General features: G+C 38.9%; 2 protein-coding genes across 4 annotated transcripts in view; one reads left to right on the top strand and one right to left on the bottom strand.

The window, feature by feature from the left end:
- The first annotated feature begins 11474 nt into the window (after nucleotides 1–11474).
- vsnl1b (visinin-like 1b) lies at nucleotides 11475–22286 on the top strand. 2 transcript variants are annotated; one of them, XM_084393273.1, is made up of 4 exons: nucleotides 11475–11573; nucleotides 14831–14997; nucleotides 16949–17164; nucleotides 20592–22286. In XM_084393273.1, the coding sequence occupies exons 2-4, from the start codon at nucleotides 14836–14838 to the stop codon at nucleotides 20787–20789; spliced, it is 576 nt and encodes a 191-aa protein (XP_084249399.1). In that variant the 5' UTR covers nucleotides 11475–11573; nucleotides 14831–14835; the 3' UTR covers nucleotides 20790–22286. The 2 variants fall into 2 exon arrangements, with proteins under 2 accessions (XP_084249399.1, XP_084249398.1); XM_084393272.1 differs by having other exon boundaries at nucleotides 11513–11918.
- Nucleotides 21644–26789, bottom strand: part of smc6 (structural maintenance of chromosomes 6) — a 24129-nt gene continuing 18983 nt past the window's right edge. For both annotated transcript variants that reach the window (XM_084393270.1, XM_084393271.1), the window contains 5 exons: nucleotides 25082–25207; nucleotides 24860–24965; nucleotides 23914–24066; nucleotides 23715–23812; nucleotides 21644–22763 (listed from right to left, as the gene is read on the bottom strand). In XM_084393270.1, coding sequence (XP_084249396.1) covers nucleotides 22691–22763; nucleotides 23715–23812; nucleotides 23914–24066; nucleotides 24860–24965; nucleotides 25082–25207 — 556 coding nt within the window. In that variant the 3' untranslated portion in view covers nucleotides 21644–22690. The remainder of the gene's footprint in view (nucleotides 22764–23714; nucleotides 23813–23913; nucleotides 24067–24859; nucleotides 24966–25081; nucleotides 25208–26789) is intronic.

Here is a 26789-nt window from a genome sequence, read left to right as displayed (position 1 = left end):
GTCAACATTACTTAATGTATTAACTAACATGAACCAACAATAGGCAATCCATTTGCTACTATATTACAGTTTTTCTCAGTCGCTTTGGTGCATTTCTCACATCAGTATTTACATTTGCACAACAGTTAATGCAGTTCTCAAAACAATTAATACAAACTGCAAAACCTAGTTGATAACCTGCAAAAGCGGGTCACTTGCTCAAAATGGATAGCTCATTCCTCAAAAGCAAGTATTCATGTCAATGAAAGTGTCAGTGTCATCAAAATGAAAAGTCCTGACACCATTGTTTATGAACAAGATAGTCAAATGTCTTTGTCATGTTTTCATTATGACAGTTTACTCTGTAAATGTTTTCCAATGCAAAAAAGTCAGATATTGGTGACACTACCTGAAAATGCTCAAGACAGCACTATATACTATTTGCACAGCCATTTGAAAAATACAGTAAAGTTACACATTACTTGGTGTTGTGAGGTAACTGAGTACAAGACACTGAATATGTATATTTCACATTTTTACTGCATATGCTCTTTGCAATTCTAATTTGTTCACAGCATTGTGCAAAAGAAAAAATACACCCTTATTTACAACAAACATAAACTCCCTAGCTGTGCACAACTGTAAACAATATTGCAGTACATATTGGAACTGAACATACAACATACATAGTACTGTAATCATTCATGCACATCCAGATGTTCCTCTCTGTCTGGCCACATAATTTCATCTACATCACAGCGAATATCATCTCTTGCTCAATTGCAAATTGTTCAATTTAGGAGACATTTTCAGGGGAAAAAAATGTGTAAAGTTTGCTTGACAGATTTTGACAACTAGTTCAACATTTTTGTATGTAATGACTAAAGCAATGAAATGAGGACTAGTTTTATATGGAATGACTATTCAGCATTCACAAGTTAATTTTGACTGACATGACATAAGCAAATGATAATGTTATAAAACAGCAGAGATTTGTATGAAAGCAATTGATGCATGTCCAAAAGCATTTGCAATTTGTTGGAAGGAATGAGAAACTGCTACTATGATGTGCACAAATGACTAAATGTTGTGGAGGTTGAACTAACTGTCACATGCCTGTCCTGTCTCGTGTAGCACATGTGGTGTTTGTGTTCCTGTCTCTGTTTTGACCCCACCCTCCTTGTTATCTCATTATTGGTTTCATTTGCCCCACCTGTTGTTCCCTCATCACCTACCTGATTTGTCCCTTTTATAAGTTCCTTTGTGTTTGCAGTCTGTGTTGGATTGTTGTCTTGTACACGTCTCTTGTTCTCCCGTGACCCTTTTTGGTATGTTCGTTTCTGAAGTTGTTGTTGTTTTGTATTGAGTTATGCTCAGGCGTCTTGCTCTGCCCGTGCTGCCCAGGCGTCTTGCTCTGCCCGCGCTGCCCAGGCGTCATGCTCTACTGGCCCCGCCCGAGCTGCTCGCACTGCCTGCACCACCCCAGCGATCCGTCACGTCTGCCCAGCCAGAGACTGTTCAGGTCACGTCTGCCGAGCCTGTGTCTTCGGACAAGATGGCCGCCACAGAGACCGTTCACGTCACGTTTGCAGAGCCTGTGTCTTTGGACAAGATAGCCGACGCCGAGCCGGTGGTGCCAGTTCCAGTGCCTGAGTCGGTGGTGCCAGTTCCAGTGCCTGAGTCGGTGGTGCCAGTTCCAGTGCCTGAGCCGGTGGGGTCTGTTCCAGTTCCTGAGCCGGTGGTGTCTGTTCCTGTGCCATGGCCTCCTGAAGGGTCGTCTCCTCCCTGGCCGCCCGAGGGAAAGTCTCCGCCCTGGCCGCCCGAGGGAAAGTCTCTGCCCTGGCCGCCCGATGGACTGACATTTCCGTCCTGGCCGCCCGATGGACTGACATTTCCGTCCTGGCCGCCCGATGGACTGACATTTCCGTCCTGGCCGCCAGATGGACTGACATTTCCGTCCTGGCCTCCCGAACTGTCCATTTTCCCTGCCCCACCCTGGTCTGTCCTTCCTGTTCCCCCTGTTTCACCCTGGTCTGTCCCTCCCGTCCCTCCCTGGTCTGTCCCTCCCGTCCCTAGTGGAGCGTCTGGTAGCCGCTCCTTAAGGAGGGGGTAATGTCACATGCCTGTCCTGTCTCGTGTAGCACATGTGGTGTTTGTGTTCCTGTCTCTGTTTTGACCCCACCCTCCTTGTTATCTCATTATTGGTTTCATTTGCCCCACCTGTTGTTCCCTCATCACCTACCTGATTTGTCCCTTTTATAAGTTCCTTTGTGTTTGCAGTCTGTGTCAGATCGTTGTCTTGTACACGTCTCCTGTTCTCCCGTGACCCTTTTTGGTATGTTCGTTTCTGTTGTTGTTTTGTATTGAGTTATGTTTTCCCCCTCGTGGGTTTTGTGTTTAGTGTTTCTTTTATTAATAAATATTTCTTTCTCTGCACTTGAGTCCTCGCACCTTTTTTTATTTACCCATCCCGTGACACTAACTGTTGTGCAAATGTAAATAGTGATGTGAGAAATGCACCAAAGCGACTGAGAAAAACTGTAACTAAGATTAATAAATGCTGGAGAAGTATTGTTCATTCATAGTTCATGTTAACTAATGAAGTTAACTAATGTTAACTAATTAACCTTATTGTAAAGTGTTACCGCAAATTCCATGTTACAGTAAGATTGGTATGATTCCGATTTCATTATAATGGCAGGTCATTTGCCAATTCAGCAGACATTACAAACATTACATGTCAGATATTTATGGAATATACATGCATGTCTGACAGATTGTGAATGGATCATTTTGCATGTGATGGCTCACACGATAAAAGAACGTTTAGAAGTTGTTAAGAGTTTGACAGTTTCACTGAGATCAGCTCATCTGTTCATCAACAAAACATTTTGATCAACAAAACTAGTTATTGTGCAAATCGTAGACAATTGTACTTTTTGCACTGTCACAATCTCTGTCACCTTCAGCACTACAAATCTCTCTCTCTCTCACACACACAGGATCCCGTCAATCTCTTTGCGAGAGTGGACTTACCTGACTACTCACCTTGAAGTATACCTATACCTTCTTTATCCTCTTCAAGCTCATTCCTTCAGACCCGATGTTCATTGCCCATCCTGTCAAGCAAAAAGACTTGTCGGTTAAGTGAGACTAACTGCTTATGCTCTTCACTTACCGGTTTGATGATCCAAGAGATCGCAACCAACCTGTAAATAAAGACCTATGATGTTTACCTCTGTGTCTCCTCTCCTGTTTCATGACATGCACATGTGCCAAAACAAATGCAATTTGCTTTGTTTTTCTCAGTCGATTTGGTACTTTCTCGAATCATCCGTAACATTTGCAAACCAGTAAGTTCATTTCTGACACAAACTAAACAGCACCACACAATGGATTACCAGAAAAAGCCTGTTACTTGTTCTTCTCAATGTCTTTATATCAATGAAGATTTCAGTGCCATCAAAATGACAAGTTCTTGCACCATTGTGCACAAACAAGATAGTCAAATTGTTTAGCCACATTGTCAATATAACAGTGTACTCTGTGTGTATTTTCACATGTGAACTATGGCTATATGATTTTGATGACATTGATTGAAAATACACAAGACTGCACTTTTCCTGTATGGCATATATATCAATTTTAACAGTACAAATTTACACATTACTCTGTGGGATATTGATTGAGACTGGACAGGATTCACAGCTTTTACTGTTGGTCTGGCAACAAATTACAGTACTATGTCATTGTGATAAAGACAAGACTTCACTGTATATAACACACACACGTGTGTGTGTGATGTATAAAGTATATTTATTACACACTGTCAAATGCATGTGTAATATGCTAAGTGTAAAAATGCTATAGTAATAAGAAACATTACAATAAGTATACAGATAACAGTGTTGAAATACACACCTGTTCTGTCTACGAAATGCTCGAATGATTGAGGAAATGGTTGTTCTCCCAACATTCGGTTGCACCTTTTGACCCGCCTAGGCCATCGTAAGGTCATGATTGAGAACATGGTCCTCAATAGTGGGTCTTATTTCATCAGAAACTTCCACTGGTTTGCCTCCGTACCCTTCCACCACACATCCTTCATCCTCTTCTTCTTCCCGGCTGTAGACCCTGTTCATTGTTGTTCTTTCATTCTAAGAAATTTCAACTCTTATGCTCTATGCATTTGCTTTCCAATTGAAGATTCATGCGTCCATCTCTGAGCTATTTTAGAGAACTGGTTGATCATTGATTGATCCAATGCTTTACATTCCCCTTCATTAAGGAAATTCAATATTCACATGTGCAAATTATCAACTCACGAAAAAAAGTCCAATGGAAATGCATAGAAAAAATATACTTGACGCATTATGAGAACAGTTCAACCATTTAGCATTTAATGACTTATGCAATGAACTAATGCCTAGATGTTTTGAGCAACATGACATAAGCAGTTGATAATGTAGGACACAGCAGACAACTGTACTTAATGTATTGCAATTTGATTCAAAAGAATGAGAAATTGCTTTTATGATGTGCACAAGTGACTAGATGATGTGGAGGTTGAACAAATTGTGAGAATTTCAGTTGTGATCTGAGAAATGTACCAAAGCGACTGTAAGTCAATACGAAATTCAAATCTGATGTGAACAAGAAACGAATTGTTCAGAGATCTGAACTTATTGTTTTGAGAAAAAAAAAAAAAATCTTATTTAAGAAATGAGCCAAAGCGATTGAGGCAAAACTGGAATGTATTTTCACGTTTGTACAGTAGAAAACTATATGTCTTTTTATTACTTTTATTTTATGAGATTCATCCACAAGCATCTTTATAGTTATTACTGACAATTTGATGTTTACGATTCCCTTGAACCGATTCCTTTCCATTTGCTTTTGCAAATGCTTGAGCTTATTGAATTTGAATGTTTAAAATTAATTTTATGCAGATTGCACTTATAAAGAGTTTCAGAGCGCATAAAATAATTGACAGTGGAGCACAAGTATTCACTGTAGAAATTTCTATTACTGGGAGTCATAAATTTGAATTCCCCCCTACTCAAAAAAATGTAGTTAGTAGCACATTTTGACAGAGTGAAGCCTAATGGCCAGTAACCCATCATGTCAATATTCTCTGTTTGTTGTCTATAGATCTAACGTGTGCTCTTGTGGATTCAGCACAAAGGCCAGACAACAGGAGTGAAATGCAATCAGCTTCATTGACCGGCTCATTCGTCCCCAGCCAGACAGGAATGATCCCGGGCCACAAGCGTGGCAGAACCACATCACACGTCATTGAGTCTATCCCGGCAATGACGGTTATGAAGAAAAGGAGAGAAAAGCATTTAAGGTTATTCCTTCTAAAAACGATGTACAGAACTGGTATGCCATTTTCTGCAATGTCTGTTTTTATAAATGATGAAACTTTCACCTGAAAATTCAGATTGATTTGAACTAAAGAAAAGTCATGTTCAGACCAGAATATCAGACTTTGAGGACTCTTTTCTGGCCACCTAGCAACCAGAACAATCTAAACACCATGGCAATTGCATTGCAACACATAAACAACAACATAGCAACACCCTGACAACCACATTTTCAAATGTGAAGGTCAAAATTGATTTTATGTCATCTATGCATCACCCTGTTTCTATGTGTCCACACTGCTCTTTAAAGCAGCTGCTGCATTCATCCATCACGTCTCTTATTGATTAAGTCATTTGACCCGGCTGAGTATCTTCTTCAGTTAGACATTATGGCTGTATGTCTACTGAAAGCTTGATTCTCCCACTGGCAGCTGAAGGCAAGAATAATGTCAGCATGGGTATTTCCAACAATGCACCATTCCTGTACTTGACATCATTCAGCACATCGCCATGTGAAGCTGCTACAGCAGAGATGGTCTTATTATTGGGAGATATGAGGGTCCCTGGCTCTACCATTGGAAAAAAACACAAAGGCTAAAGGATTCTGTGGTGAAGTAAATGCTACAGAAAAAACTAATGTGATTTCTACCTGAAAAATTAGTTCAAATTCTATATTAGTACTCAATTTTAGCTTGCAAAAAAAAATCAACATTTTAAAATTAAGAAAAAACCTATTCAACTTTCTGATACTGGTGTTCCCATCATGCAGTGGGGCATGAATAATTAATAAGGTTGTATTTTTCGATGGTTTCCAGCTGTATTGATATTTACACTGTTTTATCGTTGTTTTTGTTGTTTGTTTTTTTAACTTATTGTTTTGTGACAGTACTACTCAGCTCAGAATTCATACTCAAAAATGATCCAACGAATATTACCGTTATGTATTGTGTACCAAGTATTGAGATCTCCTTGTATGGGTCAGTGCCACATTTCTTCTATTATATTACCTACTCAATATTTACTGTATTGTTACTTAGATATTTAGAGTAAAGCATACTTTAAAAGTGTTATAGTGTTTGAGCAAAATACTTGAAACAGACTATGCAAAGTAAACTTCAACTAAGTAGACATTATTCAACAAACTGAGTTAAAGTTACTTATTTTCTTTGTTAATTGGACTTAATTCCATAAGTATAATTTACTTTAAAAATCTGTGTGCAAAAACTTGGAAAAGAAAAAGTAAGTACGTTTTACTTGTTGTTTTTTCAGTGCAGCCTTGACGTCATTGAACTTCTTCAGAATTGTGCGACAGTCAATCACTGTTTGCGGATACCATAGAATGAGAAGTGCCATAAACCGAATCGTACCTGTCACACAATTATCCTTATATTTTCCTATAAAACCGCATTTAGTTTTTCGGTGTAAACTTTGTAGTGGATTTTTCCCCTAAAACCCGACTATCTAGCGTCTACAAATCGACACTTAATAAATAAATCTGTTGCGTCTACTCATCGACACAGAGCGTCTACAAATCGACACTTAATAACCTTTATACTCCAGCTCTTTGCGTCTTCAGTCGACAACTGGCCGAGTCTCTTACCCTAACTTACTTGCTTCCCTAAACTGACCTGTCTGGGGTGTCTCCAAATGGACACCCAACTCTGTACCTGGGTCTCGTCTCCTGGCGACGTCCCCACTTGGATATCTCACCTAGTCTAACTTGTTTTCCCTTACTAATTAGTTTTCTTGCTGCGCAGCAGAAATAACAGACAGACTTTCAGCAAATGTCCTTTAAATGCTTTAATAACGGCCGGGAGAGTCTTCGACCAGTTCTCAGAGAAACTCTCCCAAGAAGAATCAAGGCCGGAGGATCTCAGACAAATTCCATTGAGACATCCCACCGTAAAACACATATACAACACTTTTTATAGAGCTATGACATAAATGTCAGGCTGCATTACATAATTTCCCCACTATTTGATTGGTTCTTCATATGCAAACCCCTCTGTTACTAGGTAAAGCAAACTCTGATCTTGTGATGACTTCATCTGTTAATCACAAGATTCTAACACACTGTCTAGTTTCATTTCCCAAAACGATGCTATTCTTACATACATACGCACATAGTCAAAGACACAAGTTTTCCATTGGTTTCGTACAGTGCATCCTGTTCCCATGTTAGATGTTAAATAAGGTTAGATGTTAGAAACATGGTTAGTTTAATATACAGTTTAAAATTTCCACGACAACTTCTCTAAAAACATCAATTCAAAATAAATGTTTAAGAGTAAACATGTTGAAGATTAGCCTATGGGCTGTCAGTAAGCTATTTCCTCACAAAAGCAGTTTATTCAGCGTAGTCAACTTTGCTCCAGTAACATCCATTAAAGAAACTGGCCCTGGTCTTCTTTCCTGCGTTCCGCAGCGTTGGTGTTAACCTTTTTTTTTAGCTAACCTTGCAGGCTTGCCTTCAAGTGGCTTGGGCTTACAGCTCCTTGTTCTGCTACAGGTTGCATGACGTATAGCCAGGGTATTTGGCCAGGATTCAAAATGTTCAAATCAGAATCTTTCATTTCAAAATAAAGTTCATATAATCAACCCATTAGTTGGTGGAGAAAACAAGTTTCTTTATCTCAAGTCTCATTAACATAATTAGTGAAGCGCTGCTTTCTCTCCTTAAAGTGATACAGGTAATTTACCTAAAAATGAAATTATTCTCATGTTGTCCCCCCCTCAGAACAAAACAAGAGATCTCAAAAGAAGATATTTCGGGAGGATATGGGGTCAAAACAACACTGGACCTCATTGACTTCCATTCTATGGCCAAATGGTGATTTTCTTTGTGTTTTCACAGAAGATAGAAAGACATGAAATATGACAATATAATGAGTGAATGTGTTAATGATATGGTGTTTTCAATGTAATTCATATGAAAGCACTGTGCTTTCTCCTGACGATTCTTCACCAAACTTGATTCCTCTTGACTTCAGTAAACCCAGCTGAGTCACCGGATCCCGAGGATTATTCAGCACAGCCGTCAGCTTCAGTGAACCCCAGTGATTCACTCAGGTCCTGTGGGTTTCACTCATGCAGACGCACCTGCAGCGAGAGCAGGCCAGTCCTTTCACCCTGCATCTCTGCTCAGAAAGCCCTGCTTTATCAGGTGACGAGAACACAAGCAGAAATAGACAGAATACAGGCTGGGTTACATCTGGGGGGAAGCAGATTTTTCCTTTTTTCTCCAAATGTTTTTCATCCTCAGGACGTCAGACTACCACAGAGCAGGATCAGTCCACGTGATTGGTGGATGTTGTTGTCTGGTTCATCAACGAGGATCAAGCTGTGCTCAAATGCTGGTGCTGGAAGCATGTACACTTTTATTGCATTAAAACATTTTTTTTTTACTTTTTCTCACAGGAGACTGATAACAATGCTTTGCATTTGAGGAGTGATATTAACATAAATGACTGAAACTGGGACTTGCCCTGCTACCACATTGAAAGATTAAAACAAATACTGCACATTTTATCTACATTTATTGATTCAATCATTTCTATACGGTGTTCCTGAGTGAGTTATTCATTTATTCATATTATTACTTAGGAATGCATTACAGTCATGTTTAAAGGTACACTGTGTAACTTTTGGCCCTCTAGCGTTTACAAAACAAAACTGCATGCATTTTGCGGAAGAACATTGTTTTGGTTGTGCTTCGGCTCTGCGTGACTTTGCCGATGAATATGACCCTTCACAATAGATAATGCTTTACAATGATAAAGCTATGTAAATATGTAGATGTATATGTAGCTATGTAAATATTGTAAATATGGCAATTTATCTGTTTATTAAAATACCTTACTCACCAGCTGAGTAAAAACGCCATCTCTGCGTCGCTTTTACAACATAAAATCCCTCAGTTCTCACCATCTCCAGAAAGCCAAGCCAATGCTGATTCTGGTGAGCTCAATGATGAGCTCTGTCATGTTCTCTTTTTGCCAGAAGACGCTCCTCTGTTTGGCTTTTGTTTAAAAAGGGTGATTCGAGATTTAACTGCTCCATGCATGTCAACATTCTCGCTTGTTGTTACAACTAACCTATGGCACTCCCACGTCATACACGCGTCGAAGTAGCCGGAGCTACTTTTCTCTATTTATGGATATGACAAGACACGTATAATATAACTTATAATAGGCTAGTGAATCAGGGTAAGATTAAAAAAACACGTTGTGGAGGAAGAATTGATGATGCATTGACTCATTACTTAAATTTCAGTATCAGACATCTTAAAGTGGACAGACATGGTCCACTTTATAGAAAAGAGCAGCGTGGGCGTCCTGCAAGAAAACTTCTTTGTTTCACACAAGGATGAACAGGTTTGGAATGATATGAGGGTGAGTAAATGGTGATAGAATAAGTTGGATATATACATCGTACTTTACCTGCATAGTATACAGTACTATTACCTACAGTATACTCATGTAAAGCAATAAATCCTATTAAGCAAATCTCAACTGCTTGATTGTTTATATCATCACAAATGTAACTATATTTTCATCCAGCTCTAATCTGCTAAATGCGACTATGATGAAAATATAAAACAGGAATGTTCAAGCCTGCTCCTGGAGGGCCACTGTCTCCAATTAACTCCAATTAAACACACCAGAATCAAGTTTACTAGGCATACTAGAACCTTGAGCTGTGTCTCATTTCGAAGGCGGCATCCTCCGGAGGTCACATTTGTCGGCCAGATACATCATAAAGGATGCCTAATTTCAGAACAGTAACCATTATAAAATTGACAGTTATTCCTAGGGAAGCATAAATTGTTTTTTTGTTTTTTTTGGAATGTAGTGGTCAGTTTACTGAAATGAAGCAGCCTTCGAAATGTGACCTCCAGAGGACGCAGCCTTCGAAATGAGACCCAGCTTTGGTGAATGTGATTTCACTAAGTGCAACATGTTCCTGGATCAACATCCTGGAACAACATTCCAATCTATCAATCAGATTTGAGGGACAAGTTTACAGTTTATGTCAAGTTTAGGCTTACAAGCAAGGTGCTTCTACATCAGTGTTATTCACCTATAATTTCCCTCGGATTTTAGGGATAACTTATGGGTATGGGTTAGGTTTAGGGGGAAGGGATTAGGACTATGTTTTTGTAGGAATGTTGTTCCAGGATCACCAAAATATGTTTATAGGAACATGTCTTGGCAAATATCACGGTGACCTATCCCAAACAGCAACAATGTCGGCCCAGATCCGGCCCACATCTGGTACGCATGGAATCCACATGTACCAGATGTAGCCCAGAACTGGGCCGACACTATGTTGCTGTCTGGGATAGAAGTTTCCAGGCAGGGGTGTTGAGGCAAGTTGGAGCTAAACTCTGTAGTACAGTGGCCCTCAGGACCAACTTTGGACACATTAACATCATGACTTTTTGTAAATAAATACAAATACATTTGACTTGACTTGAATCTTTTGTTGACTGTGAAAACAGAGGTACCATTTCCAATGAAATTTACTTGAAACGATGAAGCCAATTAAAATTAATGTGAGCAAAATGATATACACAACAGTTTTCCAATCGCTTAATTAGCCAAGACTGAAAAAAGTAACAGACCATGTTTGCAAGTCATTAACCAAGAGATTTGACTTGATGATTTTTAAAACCACACATAAATTATCTCTGGTGCATTAGCCTTTTAGAAATCACTTAGTATCTTTGTATAAGCTAATAGCCACGTTTTAGGTTTTCTAAATGTTTTTTTTTATTAGCTTAAAAAAAAAAAAAAAATCTTAATGCAACTGCAATTTATGTTTCAAACACCCTGTAAAAAATATTACATATACTGTGTATGTTTGGGGTCTCTGATACTCCAGCTCTAAAACATAAATGCATTTACACATGCTGAGATTCTCTGATTGGACCTTATGCACCTGCCAGCTGTTTCCTTTGACCTCTTTTTTACTGAATTTTCTACAAATTGAAACAAAGTTATTGGATTCGTCACATTTCTATAAGTGTGCGCCTATGTAACAAAACATGAATAGCCTACTATCTCTCTTCTGGATTTTAACTAGGTCAGATGAGCATATTTAAAGAATGTGGAAGTATATAAAAAGGTTGGCTTCAAAATAACTATTATTATTCCTACAGACAACGCACTGGGGTCTCAGGGAGCCCAAACATAAAGAACATACAGCACACGGTGCCTTTCACAATAGGTAATGAAGACCTTTGACCAATAGATACGCATGCATACGATGGTTAATAGAGTGTTTACTGACACGAGCCCCCTAAGAGCAGGGTTGCAAGCATACAATTTGCGCAAACGCACGCGAGGAGCAGCAGTGGTGTGGTGGTGATGCTCGCTGCATGCCGCATGTCTTGCGTCGCATAGCGCACACACACAGACGGAAGCGGGCTCGTGTCAGCTGGAATCACCTTTACGCGTTATTTGGCGTCCAGTAAACGCGACGAATCCGAGGAATTTGGGTTCGACACACGCAAAAGCTGACGGGTTGCGAGCACCAGCACATTTCAATTAGCCTCTAACGCGTTACTTGAAGGTAAGAGGCGATTCGTGCGTGTTTATCCAGCTGTGAGATATTAATGTGGTCGTGTTTGTTTAATTTTGTGCTTTTGCCATTTAATGCATCGAAACGATCTAACAGGCGCCAGGAATGAACGAGTGAGTGAGTGAGTGAGTGAGTGAATGAATTAATGCCTGCATGTGACTGAATGAAAAGGTTCTTCTCGCATGCATTACATGGCCTGATTATAGAACACTCTGCGCAGGTTAAGGGTGTATTAAGCTTGAATTAAAAACTGTATATTTGATGCATTTAAAGCCCTGACAGCCACTGTTACGAAAGCATAGTGGTTACTTGTTACTCTCTGTTAATGGACAAACCTATGGTGTTGTGTAATGAATTTAAGAGATGCACTGATGTTTCTCAGCTTCACTTGAGAGATTTATTATGCGATTTGAGCGCAGTGCAAAAAGGGACTGCGTCTTTTCTCTGCGGTCTGTCGGAGTGGTCCACATGCACACTGGTGCAACATTAAAACACATTTGAAAGATTCAAAATGGGATGCTATATGTTATAGTAGGGTTGGTTATATGTACATACAAATCATGTTCTACTCATATTCTGTCACATCAAAAGGCTCGGGCGGACGAGATCTAGAATTAATGGCATGTTAACCAAACGCACAGATGGTGACACTGTGCTCTTCAACAGATCTTCGTCATTAAGACCTTTAATTCCTCCGTTTATCATGGATCATTTTTCTGCATCGCTTCCCAGTGGTTTCCCTTCTCAAGGTCATTCGTTCAGCCATTGGTGCTTGAAAAAGCCCCAGTGCTATTACATAAGAATGACGATTGGGACGTGGGTAATAATTCCTGACTCTCTTTAATCAAAGCTGCATTCTTAGGAAATGTGTTCGAGGCTGCTCGGTTTTTTCATGCTCAGTCGCTCGGCACATTTGATGCAGGAGAAGCTGCAAATACAGACTAGACGCTCCACATGGAAATAAAAAGCTCCTCTCCAACCCCTCCCCGTTTGTAGCCTATTTTACCTGATGCCCATTTTTACACATAGGCTAAACTCTTGTGACTGTGATCTATTTAGAGAAACACAACACGGTCTGGCTGATTGCAATGATCTGATCTCACTTGACATCACTGTGTTCATATTTTTATAACTTGTACATTGTGTACCATTATTTTGTGGAGCTAGTTGCAAATATACATTTGAATTCATATTTTAAATCATTTACATTTACTATGCATGACATCATGTTCTTTTCCTTCTATGTAGGCCTATATTGGGTAATGGTCGATCAATATGCATTTCTTTAATGGTCAATGCTGATAACCACTAGAACAGGCCAATTTAATTAAGATGTGATCATAATTTAACAACAGTTCATGATATGCACAAACATATTGGCTTCTTTCATACTATATTTACTATAATATATAGGCTATATATATATATATATATATAATTATCTGAAAATGTTTTTAGAAACTGACAGATTGTGGAATCTCCACATCTGTTTATTGTTATTGGCTCAGTTATTGGCTGATGCAATTATTTAAATTTGATATTTCAAATAAATTTTTGACTGGTATCTATCTATCTATCTATCTATCTATCTATCTATCTATCTATCTATCTATCTATCTATCTATCTATCTATCTATCTATCAAGTTTGGAAACATTACTATTTTTTATGTTTTTGAAAGAAGTCTCTTCCCATCAAGTTTGCATTTATTTGATCAAAATATACAGAAAAAACAGTAATGTTGTGAAATATTATTACAATTTAAAATAATAATTTTCTATTTTAATATACTTTAATATATCATTTATTTCTGTGCAAAGCTGAATTTTCAGCATCATTACTCCAGTCTCCAGTGTCACATGATCATTCAGAAATCGTTCTAATATGCTGATTTATTATCAATGTTGGAAACAGTTATGCTGCTTAATATATATATATTTTTTTGGGAACCTGTGATTCTTTGTTCAGGATTCATTGATTTATTTAAAATACAAATCTTTTCTAAACATATAAATCTTTACTATCACTCAAAAATATTAAGCAGCATAACTATTTCCAACATTGATAATAAATCATCATATTAGAATGATTTCTGAAGGATCATGTGAGTGGACTGGAGTAATGATGCTGAAAATTCAGCTTTGATCACAGGAATAAATAACATTTTAAAATATATTAAAATAGAAAAACATTATTTTAAATTGTAATAATATTAAAAAAAAAGATAATAATATTAAATAAAAAAATCGACATAGATATTGCCAAGATATTGGAAGTGTCATTTCCAAAATATTCGGACAGCCTTTTCAATGCATTGAGTGATTTTTGGATAAATATTGTTTAAAATAAGTGCTAACTTCATCAAATTTGAGCACACTGAAAGAAATGGGTGTGGAAATTATTTTCACTCAGAAATTGCTAAATTTCAGAAAAAATTACAAAGAAACACATCGAATTAAACGTGAAATACAAAGACTGAAATAGTATTTTCCTGTACGATACTCCTAAAAAAAAACATTTTGTACAGTGTACATATTTCTATCATTAAGTTTAGAAAGTATTATGTATATATCAGCCTCTATAGATATCAATACATTTACATTTAGTCATTTAGCAGAGCAACAATAGATTTATCAATGCAGGTTTTTGATGGCCAAATGCTGAATCATCATTGGCCTTTAACACGATCAATTGCTAATCAAAAAAGATTATTTTGTGACAATTTACGTTGTTGCTCCATTGTGGGATCAGTGCATATATATAGATTACAGTTCAGACTCAAATTCACTATTCAGGAACAGAGCAGCTAGAGATGCTGTAACCATTAACACTCTCTAATTAAAACACCACTATAGAACTACTTTGGAGAACTTTCTATCACCATATCATTTATTTCCTATGCAGTAATCATGGGAAAACAGAACAGCAAACTGACCCCTGAGGTGATGGAGGACCTTGTGAAGAACACAGAGTTTAATGAACATGAGCTCAAGCAATGGTACAAGGGCTTCCTGAAAGACTGTCCCAGCGGTCGACTAAACCTGGATGAGTTCCAGCAGCTCTATGTTAAGGTGAGAGGCCATGGGCGTTTAGTCTAGCATTTCAACAAGTCAAACATCACTATTATTGGTGCACATACTTGGGACTTAAAGCGATAGTTCACCCAAAAATGAAAATTCTGTCATCGTTTACAAGCCCTCATGCTGTTCTAAATTTGAATGAATGTCTGTCTTCTGTTCAACAAAAAAGCTGATATTTTGAGAAATGTCTCTGTGTTTTATGTGTCCATATAAAATGGGCTGCAATTCTTCCCAATTTCCCAACGTTCTTCAAATGATTGCCTTTTGTGTTCTGGTGAAGAAAGAAAGGCATACATGTTTGGAACAGCATGTGGTTGAGTAAATTATTACAGAATGTTTATTTTGGGATGTATTGTCCCTTTGAAATTGGGCAGTTAACTCTTCCAGCAGCGTTTGTGCTCAAGACATGAATGGTTCCTCAAATCATAATTCATGTTTAAAAGAGGTTTGTTGGTTTTTATCTTATCCCCTATCCAACTATATATATATACAGTATATGTATATATAGTTGGATTTTTTTTTTTTTAAAGGTCAGGAAAAAGGAGAAAGCTAACAAAAAAGAGTGACTCTGACAGTATGTTTAACTGAAGACAGTAGAGTTAAGCACAAACTACCATCAAAGCTGCAGTCTGTGAAATGTTATTCATAGAACAACTGTGACATTGTGAGATGTGAGGACTCTCATTCTACCCGTTGTGTGGCGGCCAGTTATTTTTTAATGAATTGCCATGGAATGGACCTGAAGCAAAGAACAGAACCTGCTGTGGCTGCTATAGAAAAATCAGACATGAAAATCGATAAACATACACAAATCCCTCTTAAAGGAACAGTTCACTCCAAAAATAAAACTGCTGTCATTATTCACGTCAATCCAAAGCTGTATGTGGACAGACGTTAAGCGGAACTTTTCATACAATGACAAGTCATAGTGACCACATCTACCAAGCTCCAAAAAGACAGAAAAGCACCATGAAAGTAGTTGAATGACATGTGATATTAAGCATCCCAAGACATCTAAAGCCACATGAGAGCTTTGTGACTAAAATGTAAGCGAGTATTCACTAATACTCTTTGTGCCAGATATATTAACAGCTTGTGCCAGAGCAAACCCTCTTTTGGTCAGGATTTACTAAAGACACGCAGTGAAAAAATCTGTCCTGAAAAGGCGTGGACAGGGTCATTTTTGTGGCTGATCTTATTGCATATGCATTTGTAGGAGTTTCCCTTTCAAGTGCAAAATGTATGGGGGGAGAGTATTTAAATCAATCATGCAAGGTGATTTACTAAGGCTTGCGCTAGTCAGTTTACTGGTATTTGAGCCATTATTTAACGCACAAAAGTTATGTCTTAAACTAGACGCTAATTTGCACTGCTCTTGGTAGATTGCGTTGGTCATAATGGAAATGATCCGGTTGCGTCTGTGTTCTTTCATTTGCGCATCGTCATCAGTAGATCATGTGCAGAACTTTACACTCCCATCGGCGCTTTTATGGAATTGCGCTCTCTTGCTAATTTACCCTGTTTAGTAAATCTGGCCCTTTGACTGCAGCAGAGAGGAAGATTTTCGGTGAATGAATAAACTAAATTGGACTCTAACACAAACAAAGCTATTATATGACTTCAGAAGACTTGGAATATAGTGCTAAATGTTGTGCTTTTTGGAGCTTGAATATGAAATATAGAGATTTAATGTCAAAAATAACTGCATGAAGAATTCTTTTCATGCAGTTTTGGGTGAACTATACTTTTAACATATCACAGCAATTTCTAAGAAACCCAGTCTGTCCAGATTCACTAGGTGGGGCTTTAAACTTTAAAATCGAAAGAAAGATCATTATTTAATTTATTAAATTTCATTTATTTAATCAAAGACCATCATTACTAATTTAAGCAAAACATTGCCAAACCAATCAACTAAAATCTTTTTTTTCTTTTCTTGCAGTTCTTTCCTTATGGTGACGCATCGAAGTTTGCGCAGCATGCATTCAGGACCTTTGATAAGAATAGTGACGGCACTATCGATTTCAGAGAGTTCATCTGCGCCCTGTCCATCACGTCACGGGGAAGCTTTGAGCAAAAGCTCAACTGGGCTTTCAACATGTATGACCTGGATGGAGATGGCAAGATCACTCGAGTGGAGATGCTGGAGATTATAGAGGTACCAAAAATTGGTTTATTTGCATGAAACGAATGCCACTGGATAAACCTGTGTTTAAATAAGCACTTTCCACAATTTGTTTTGTACAAAACAGTACTGTCAAAAAAACAAAAACACCCAACAAAACAAAGCGCAAAATATTCAATGTAATATTATATTATATATGATATAAAATGTAACAATTAAATTTACATTGGCTTCCTAAAAGAATTAAAAAACATAAAAAGCAAAACACACCTGATGCACATTCTTTGTTCTTCATTTTCTAGAAGTAGAGTTAAAAAAAACGCCTCAGGTTACGACTGTAACCATGGTTCCCTGAGAAGGGGAACAAGACACTGTGTCTTGGGTTGATGCTGAGGGGAACGCCATCAACGTGACCGGTGTCTGTAGCACGTGTGATAAACACGCCAATTTTACTGATGTCGCTAGCGGAGCACCCGTGAATAAAAGAGGGCGCCTGTAATACATGTCATCAACTCTTTTGTCTGAAGGAGATGCGCAGGCAGGACTAAGATATGGCAATGAGACACAGTGAGCTCACAACAGATACAGTCGTAACCTGAGACGTTTCCTTTTGAAGTGGATCTTCAACAGTACATCTTGGATTGACGGAATGGGGAACAAATACCTAGGCTACTACACCATGCTGAAGGAATGCTTGTCTTATTAAGTTGTGAAAATGCAAAGGCATAATGGGCATAGTATAAGTTGACTCTACGGATTACTTAGCCGGAATCAGAGCGTCAATCAAGAGCGCATATAGACTCATATAGATTGTCAAGTGGTACCACTCCCTGAGCCACTATCTTCAAATAATAGAAAATACTCAAGCTTCTATGCTCTTATAACAAGGGAAGTCCTGGCCTTTACAAACTTCCTCCCTCCCTAGCAGGGAGGTCGTCAGCCAAGAGCAGAGCTCTAAGGAATTAATGGCTCAGCTATGTCAGCTTCTTTGCCCTGACACAGCCCTTAGGCTTAGGGAGTATCCGCCAAAGGAAGAATATTTTCAACTACAACCTTGGATATTACCACTAATTCCAGGGGGAATGAAATGAAAATTTTCATCCAAAGGGATGCAGATATGAGAGTGGCAAAATATAGTTGCCAAAGATTATTGTCATCTAACTCAACCCCTAGGGAAACCGCAGGGGAGCTCCAGCTCTATTTAAATGCCCTGGAACAATTAGGGTACTTTTCCAGGATCCATAAAAGACTCCATTCACTTGAGTGCAAAATAACAAGAAGGAATGCTCTTTATCAGGCAAACTACCTTGTCAGGTTCTTCGAACCTGGGTCATACTAGAGCATACGAGAGCATACATCCCTTCTTCAAGACCCAACAGAAGTTGGGAAGGGAGGTAAACGAAGTAGAGGGTATCTTTACTGCCTTACATAACTCTGTTCACCCTGCATCAACCCTAAAGGGGTATCACAAGCAACCATTGTTGGGGTTGGGGTTGGGGTTGGGGTTGGGGTTGGGGTTGGGGTTGGGGTTGGGGTTGGGGTTGGGGTTGGGGTTGGGGTTGGGGTTGGGGTTGGGTGCAATGGATAAGACACATGCCTTTGGTGTGAGAGACCCGGGTTCGAATCCACTGTGAGACACCAATGTGTCCCTGAGCAAGACACTTAACCCCTAGTTGCTCCAGAGGCGTGCGACCTCTGACATATATAGCAATTGTAAGTCGCTTTGGATAAAAGCGTCAGCTAAATGAATAAATGTAAATGTAAATGTAAATTTATAAGGGAACGTACAATTCTACTTTAGACCCTAACATAGGGGAGTATATATTTACATAGAACATAGGAGAATATAGTTTAACCCTGGAAAAAGATACTTCAGGATATTAGAGTGGACCAAGAGAGATGCCAGAGACAATAAACCTGTGCCCACAACTACAGATCAACGCCACTCTCACCTTGGGGGGCCATGAATGATAATGTAGAGTCTGTATAACGAGGTCCTTTACATTCTATCAATCTGACCCTGGACAGAGGGCCCAGAGGAGCATGCTGAACCCCAGCAGTATTCTAGACCAAATAAGATACCATAACAACTTTTTTGCAACTCTCACTTTTAGCGTAAGTCCATGCTCTGTGGTTTAGGTCCATGAAGGCAGACCACAGCCTCAGTGTAAGTAACCTTCCAGCAGCACTGCTGAGAGGAATTCATGGTGTGGGGGCCACCACAAGCCTGTCTTGCTTCCGTATATGCCTTGCCATGAGCCACAAGGTGGTAAGCAGAGGAGACGGACCAATTTGATAACTTCTGCTTCTTCTCTGCCCACCTGTGACCCCACGATCGCTACCTTGCTTTAAACAGGGGCCTTTTTTCCCTACGTTTGTAGAAACAGGGGCCTCACTGTGGCTTCACAGAGTGAGTGCATTCAGCTTCCTTGAGAGGCAAACACACTCGCTCCATTGGCAAGGCGGGAGCCTTCAAAAAGGATGCAGCACCAGGAGAGAGATATCTCGCAAACAACTATTCAATTGGGGCATACTCACATATGTCACATGCTCATGCCACATTAATCATTCAGGTCAGAAGTGGCCACAGAGTGGCTCCCTGAACTGACATGAAAACAACAGAGCTGACAGTAGAAGCCCAAAAAGGGAAATACTTCCTGTAAGACTCCTCCCATGCTTCGCCTACAATCACGGTGATCTATCCTGCTCTGCCGCCTTGGCCAAGCGAGGTGTAGACGCTTGACTCTCAATCGCCAAGAGAGAGTCAAGCGTGGGTAGACACAAAGAATGCATTCAACTCCCTCTAGAGCCAAACACGAACACAAACACTAAATTCCTATCAATCTATTGAGAATCAAGTGAGAACAGAGCCTCTTACTGTGAATGCATAACTGAGGGCCTCTAGCTCCATCGAGGGCCGAAAACGCTTGTGTAAACGCGGGATTCCTATCCCTCGGGAGAGAATCAAACAGGAACAGAGCTTATTACTGTGAATGCCTCATAATGAGCACATCCAGTTTCCTCCAACAGTGTGTATCTTACACGCCCATACAAACAAGACAAAAGAAGACAAAAAAGCTGTTGAAGTGTATTATAGGCACCCTCTAATACTCACAGGCGCTCCGTTATTTACGTCATGGACTGTCGTTGGCCAATAAAATTGGCTTGTTTGTCACATGTGCTTCAGACACCGGCGTTCCCCATAGCGTCCATCCAAGACACAGTGTTGAAGTTCCACTTCGAAAGGAAACCTTAAGAGAAGGTACACCACCATCTTGCTCTGACAAAAATGACTTGAAAGCACCTGGCGTCATAAACACGACCTAATATGTTTGGTGATGCCAGTAGCACAGAAATCACACACTTCAACTTTATAAGAATGATGCTCTGATGTGTATATCGGAATCTTAAAGCCTTCTCATGCCATTAAACCTGAGTCTTTTCTCCCCTCTGTGTGAAGGCTATTTATAAAATGGTGGGAACCGTGATAATGATGAAGATGAACGAGGACGGTCTGACACCAGAGCAAAGAGTGGATCGGATCTTTAGCAAGATGGATAAAAACAACGACGACCAGATCTCACTAGATGAGTTCAAAGAAGCTGCCAAGAGCGACCCATCCATCGTACTGCTCTTGCAGTGCGACATGCAGAAGTGAAGCTGCGCATGCTAGCATGCTCCGGACTGAACGAGTTATCTGTTTCCACTCTCATTTCCACAAGAGTAACATGTTTGGACTACTTTTAAATGAACTTTCTTCTTGTGATTGAACAACTAGTATGCATGAGAATGTTAAATGCTAAAGAGTTTAGAGTATATCCATTTAATTTCCAACATGCAACAACGTGAGACGTTTAAATCAGACAAGTCCAGTTGTTTTCACGCATTCATCGTCAGTGAAGTGCTCCGCCGTATTTCATTTCTAGCTGCAATACTTCCTATCACACACACTACGTTTACTGCTGTATTTCACGCAGTAATTTGGGTTACCGGAATCGAAATGTGTCACACTAAATGTTACGATGAAATCAGTGTTGAACATCAATACTCAAAATTAAGGAGGGTGGAGAGGTTTATGCAGCCCTCCTTCCAAACGTGCTTGTACTTGAGAATATAAATGTAAGTTATTTGCATGCATGTCCTAAGTGTAAAACCTACTCTCTCTTCATTTTGGCAACCTTGACAAATAATACAAGGGAGGCCTTATATAAACGATAGTGTCAATAACAATACTAATGTGTGAGATTTACATTTGTTACTCATCTATCCATTAGATGTCCTCCCTTGGGTGCATGTTTCCTCTTAAAAGACTTACCATTTGTGTTGTAAAAGCTTTCAGTGAGACCCTGCCTCCATCTTTGTTGAAATTTTGCATTATTTGCATCTGCCATTGGCTTCTGCTGGTTTCACCATATTTTGCACTGACACAGGGACATAATAACCAGTATAAAACAAAAGCTTCTTTTTCAAACATTAAATGACCACTAACATCGTTCTTATTGCGTTATGCTCTTCTTTTTTTTTTTACTTTGCGTGGTATCATTGTCACATGCATGAATGGTTGCCTATGAAATTGTTTTCAGTAATAATACAGAACGGGCAATTTAACATTTTAAGTGAAATTTCCCTGGAGGGCGTTTAGTAATAGATCCACTTCCCCTAGTATTACAACAAAACCTTATCCAGAATGGGTTTGGTACACATTTAATCTTAGTGTGCTGCATTTTTATTGGACCGTTTGTTTTGTAAAACAAGATTTCTACTTGAGTTCTCAACATTTCAAATAATGATTTTTAGCTACCCAGTACCCTCTTTAATTTACTCTCAAAATTTTGTATCCTCCATATTTTATGTTCTCCGGAGAAGTACATAAATATATGGCATCCCAGATTTTTTGCAACCCTTTCACCTCCTGTGACACTCAGGATAGCGTCAATACCTTTGACGGAGAATAGAGAGATCTTTGTAAAATGCAAATGCCCAATAAATAGTGTATATCTTTGCCCTGTAAATATTTGTACCTAATACGGTAAAGCCAAATTCAAGCAGTCATTTAATTGTGTAATATGAGGTTTGTGTTTTATTTGTGGCATGTCTTAAGCTCGGTATGTAACAGTTGCACTGACGACATTGTGATTAAAATCAATAAACTATCTATGGGTTGTTTTCAGAATGCAGGTGCTTAGTCGTGTGTGACCACAAATGAAATAACTAGGAAAAGCATTGTGGTTCATTACAGAGGATGCTGGTTTAAACTGACAAATACTAGCTGTAAACATACTCAAACCGTCATGAACAGGTGCTAACAAAAACTGAACCTTTTTTCTTTTCCCAAAGGACCAGATGAACACGAAATGCTCTGAGGGAAGCAAGACGACTGAACTGACTGTTCACACATATGCAATTTTAAAACGTCTTTTGCAAAGGCACTAGAACCATAAAACGTTCTTTAAGAATAAATAAAAGCATACGCATAACAAACTGTACAGGCATGGCATATAAACTTTGCAAACTTCTAAGTACAGTCCTTCCAGGCAATGTCTATGCCTATCGCACATCTCACTCCTCCTCTGCTACTTTCTCTGGATCCTGAAGCTGGTGGATTGTAATATTGGCACTTTTAGGCAGATGGCTGAAAGATAATGAAAAAAAAAAACCCATTAATATTTATATATAATATGTATAAAAACTTAATATAATAACACTATATCAACTTTAGATTTCAGTGCTGCCTGGACAGGCAGTGTTTTGGATCTCAAAATGACTTTGAATGCAACACATTATGAGCATCTTAACAAATGAGACCCTGGGCGAAAATTGGCATTTCAAAGAAATTGTTCTCATTACAGGAATAATACGCTTTTGGCTTGTTATTTGCTCAGTTTACAATTACGCATTTGATTAACTGAAGTCTGCAAATGATTTAAGCAAGCACTAGTTCAGCAAGTAGTCAAGAAACCGGCTTTAGGCAAAGATTGTGGTCTTTGGGGTCTTGTGTTTTTGGGGTCTACTATAATAGGTTTTCATGCTTGAATGTTCAAAAAACACTTTATTTTTCACATATTTGACATTGTTGCAGCACCTCACTTCTCAGTCTGTCAGTAACACTAAGGGCTGTTTTTCACAAAGATTGTAAAACCATTGCCACCAATCAACACCAATCACCATCAACTTAGCCCACAATTCTTTTGTGAAACGCAGCCCTGTTAATTTCAAGCCTCTATGAAGCCCCTCCTTCCGAAAAGCACAATGTGCTCTGATTGGTCGGTTGGACCAGTGTGTTGTAATTGGTCAACCACTTTAGGCATGTTTTGGAAATGTCACGCTCCTTAGCTGCGAGTTTCAACACACTACTAACTAACTCAACCAGGCCTTGCCCCTTTTTTACATATGTCAATTATAATTTTATTAAGCAGTTTTTTTTTTTAATTTTATTTATGTTGTTTACTCTTTTTAAAATGCGGCTAGAGAAATTGAATTCTTAAATTTAATTATTTGTTTGGTTTTTGGGGTGAGATCAATCAGAGACGTTTCAGTGAGATTAACCTTATATCAGTCTTCAATAAAACTTTCATTTTTCTACCTGGTGGACTGAGGGGTGATGAAGATGAACTGCCGCAGATGTTGACGTTCTGAAAGCGCCACAAGCATGTTCATTGAAATGCTGCGATTGTGCATATCCTTGAAAACACAAAAGAGCTTTATTAAACCTTCCTTTATTTATGAAATACTAATGTTCAACACATGACACAGGTCCTCAAAGTCATTATATAGGCACGTACCATATAAACGTCGAATTCGTCAAGGCACCGGAAGGGTGACTCAGTAATTTCCCAGAGTGCCAGAATGAAACAGACAGTGGAGAAAGAGCGCTCTCCTCCCGAGAGGGAACGCATGTCACTGACGTTGTTTTTTTCCTGACCTGGTGGTTTCACCTGGGAAAAACCAATTTAACAAACATGACAAAAGAACCCAGATACTACCATTCAGGGTTATGGTTAGGTTACTTCCATTACATACCAGTTTGAGGTCAGTAAGATTATTTTTTTAAAGAAAGAGCAAGGATGCATTAAAATGATCAAAGACAGTAAAGACAATAATGTTACCAACAATTTATTTTTTTCAATAAATTCTGTTCTTTTAACTTTCTATTCATCAAAGAAAGAGTATGTAAATATATTACAATAGAAGACTATATTTTAAATTGAAAGATATTTCATAATATCACTGTTTTCCTGTATTTTTAATCAATAAATGCAGCCTTGATAAGAGACTTCTTGAATGTCAAAACATTTAATGTATCTCTGTGATGCAGAAAAAGCATTCTCTACAGTATTGTAAAAAATATTGTCAAGTATTTATTTACTCATCATTTTAGTATTTGTTGCACTCCATTTAATTTATGCTGATTTTAATTTATAAAATCACAAAATAAAATGTTTTATTTTCAGTAATGATAATATTTAGAATATATAGAAAAACTCAGAAGTAAAACATCTGAATGCATTACACTATACAGTAGTATCAAGAATTTAGGGGAAAATGTACTTAATATCCATGGAAATAATGTTACAATGCAAAACATCTTAATGGTACAAAAAATCTGCAAAAAAACTCAACATGACCATTGACACGTTTTCACGAGATTCATCCTATTAGTTGAGAAAGATTCATTTGAAACAGTCAAGCATTTGAGTAAAACAAGCAAGATGGGAAAATGTAACTTACTGAAATGGACAGGGTTTCAGCGATGTGGTCAAATATCATCGAGCCACAGCAGTGCAGCTGCATCATGAAGTTGTTGAAGTACAGCTTGCACCTCACAGAGAGTGACCTGACGAAACAACACACAATTCAACTACTGTTGTGTTCAAACCTGCAAACATAAAGGACAGTCACTGTTAAGTCACAGTTGGAATCACAGTCACAGTTGGAGCCTAAGTAAGTTACCGTCGCAGTGATTTGTATCGGTCCTGACGGTCAATCATGATGTTGTCGAGACGATCAATAAACTTCCTGAGATCCCTCAGCTGGCTGGATTTGCTTTTGTAATTACTGTGAGCTTCTGCGTACTCTCTGAAAAAAAAATATTTGTCAATAATTTATTACAGATTTGATCAAAAAAAAAAGTTTGATCAATTGAAATCAGTTGAAAAAATTAAATAAAAATACAGGCTTCAAATACAGTATATTCTTTTAAACGCTGATATGATTTATTTCCATTGTAAGTACTGTATGTTACATAACCACAGTTAAAAAAATTTTTTTTTTGAAAACTGGAAATGTGACATAAATGTCTTAAAGAGGGCCTATTATGCTTTTTTACATTTTCCACTTTCTTTAGTGTGTAATGTCGAGCATGAAAAAGGTCTGCAAAGTCCCAAAGCACAAAGTCACTCCAAAGAGAGTTATTCTCTATATCAGTTTATATCAGTTTCTGAACTCCCTGAAACGCCTCTATTGTAGTCTTGAGTTTTCTTCCAGGAACGAACACGTCACAATAGAATGAATAGAATAGAATGAGGCATTTATATAGCGCTTTCATATGTACTACTGTACACCCAAAGCGCTTTACAGTCATATCAGGGAATCTCTCCTCAACCCCCACCAGTGTGCAGCATCCACTTGGATGATGCGACGGCAGCCACAGTACAACGGCGCCAGTGCGCTCACCACACACCAGCTACAGGTGGAGAGGAGAGAGAGTGATAGAGCCAATTCAATGTAAGGGGATTATTAGGAGGCCATGATTGGTAAGGGCCAATGGGTGGAATGTGGCCAGGACACCGGGGTTACACCCCTACTCTTTACGAGAAGTGCCATGGGATTTTTAATGACCACAGAGAGTCAGGACCTCGGTTTAACGTCTCATCCGAAGGACGGTGCTCTTTGACAGTATAGTGTCCCCGTCACTACACTGGGGTGTTAGGACCCACACAGACCACAGGGTGAGCACCCCCTGCTGGCCTCACTAACACCTCATCCAGCAGCAACCTGGTTTTTCTCAGGAGGTCTCCCATCCAGGTACTAACCAGGCTCAGCCCTGCTTAGCTTCCGTGGGCAACCAGTCTTGGGCTACAGGGTGATATGGCTGCTGGCACAATATTCCTCATGATAATAATTCCTGCCAAAGGTATATGCAATATAAAGGGGCGGGGCCTGGTTGAGTTAGTTGGTAGTGTGTTGAAACTCATGGTTGTGGTAAGGGGCGGGACATTTCCAAAACACGCTTTAAGCGGTTGACCAATCACAACACACTGCTCCAGCTGACCAATCAGAGCACATTCTGCTTTTCAGAAGGAGGCGCTTCATAAAGACTGGAACTAAACAGGTGTGCGTTTCCAAAAAGCGTCGTTAGCCAACTATGGTCGCAAGTTCTGTCGTTATCAGCGTAGTTCAACGAGTCGGTGTTTCCCGAAACCATAGTTCCAACGAACATTCGTGTGTTTGGAACGACAGCTGTCGACCTGTGGTTAGAAGCATAGTTTCTTGTTTGCATGACATGTGGACTTAATGTGGACAAAATAAGCAACCTGGCATTCAGTAGAATCTGTATCTTTTATTTAGAATACATACAAATGTCATTCACGTCTTTTAGTTTGTTAAGAGATTTAAAGCGTCATTTTTGAAGAGTGCGCATGTGCGAACGTGCTCTAGT

This window comes from Rutilus rutilus, assembly GCF_951802725.1.
Source record: "Rutilus rutilus genome assembly, chromosome: 21".
Classification (NCBI taxonomy): domain Eukaryota; kingdom Metazoa; phylum Chordata; class Actinopteri; order Cypriniformes; family Leuciscidae; genus Rutilus; species Rutilus rutilus.
The sequence above is the reverse complement of the archived record's forward strand: the minus strand, read 5'-3'. Positions and strand labels throughout refer to the sequence as shown.

Excerpts from the sequence above, each read along its gene's own strand:
- vsnl1b (XM_084393273.1), top strand. The coding sequence starts at position 14,836 with ATGGGAAAACAGAACAGCAAACTGACCCCTGAGGTGATGGAGGACCTT. Across the intron at positions 14,998-16,948 it reads TCCAGCAGCTCTATGTTAAG|TTCTTTCCTTATGGTGACGC; the intron begins GTGAGAGGCCAT and ends CTTTTCTTGCAG. Across the intron at positions 17,165-20,591 it reads AGATGCTGGAGATTATAGAG|GCTATTTATAAAATGGTGGG; the intron begins GTACCAAAAATT and ends CTCTGTGTGAAG.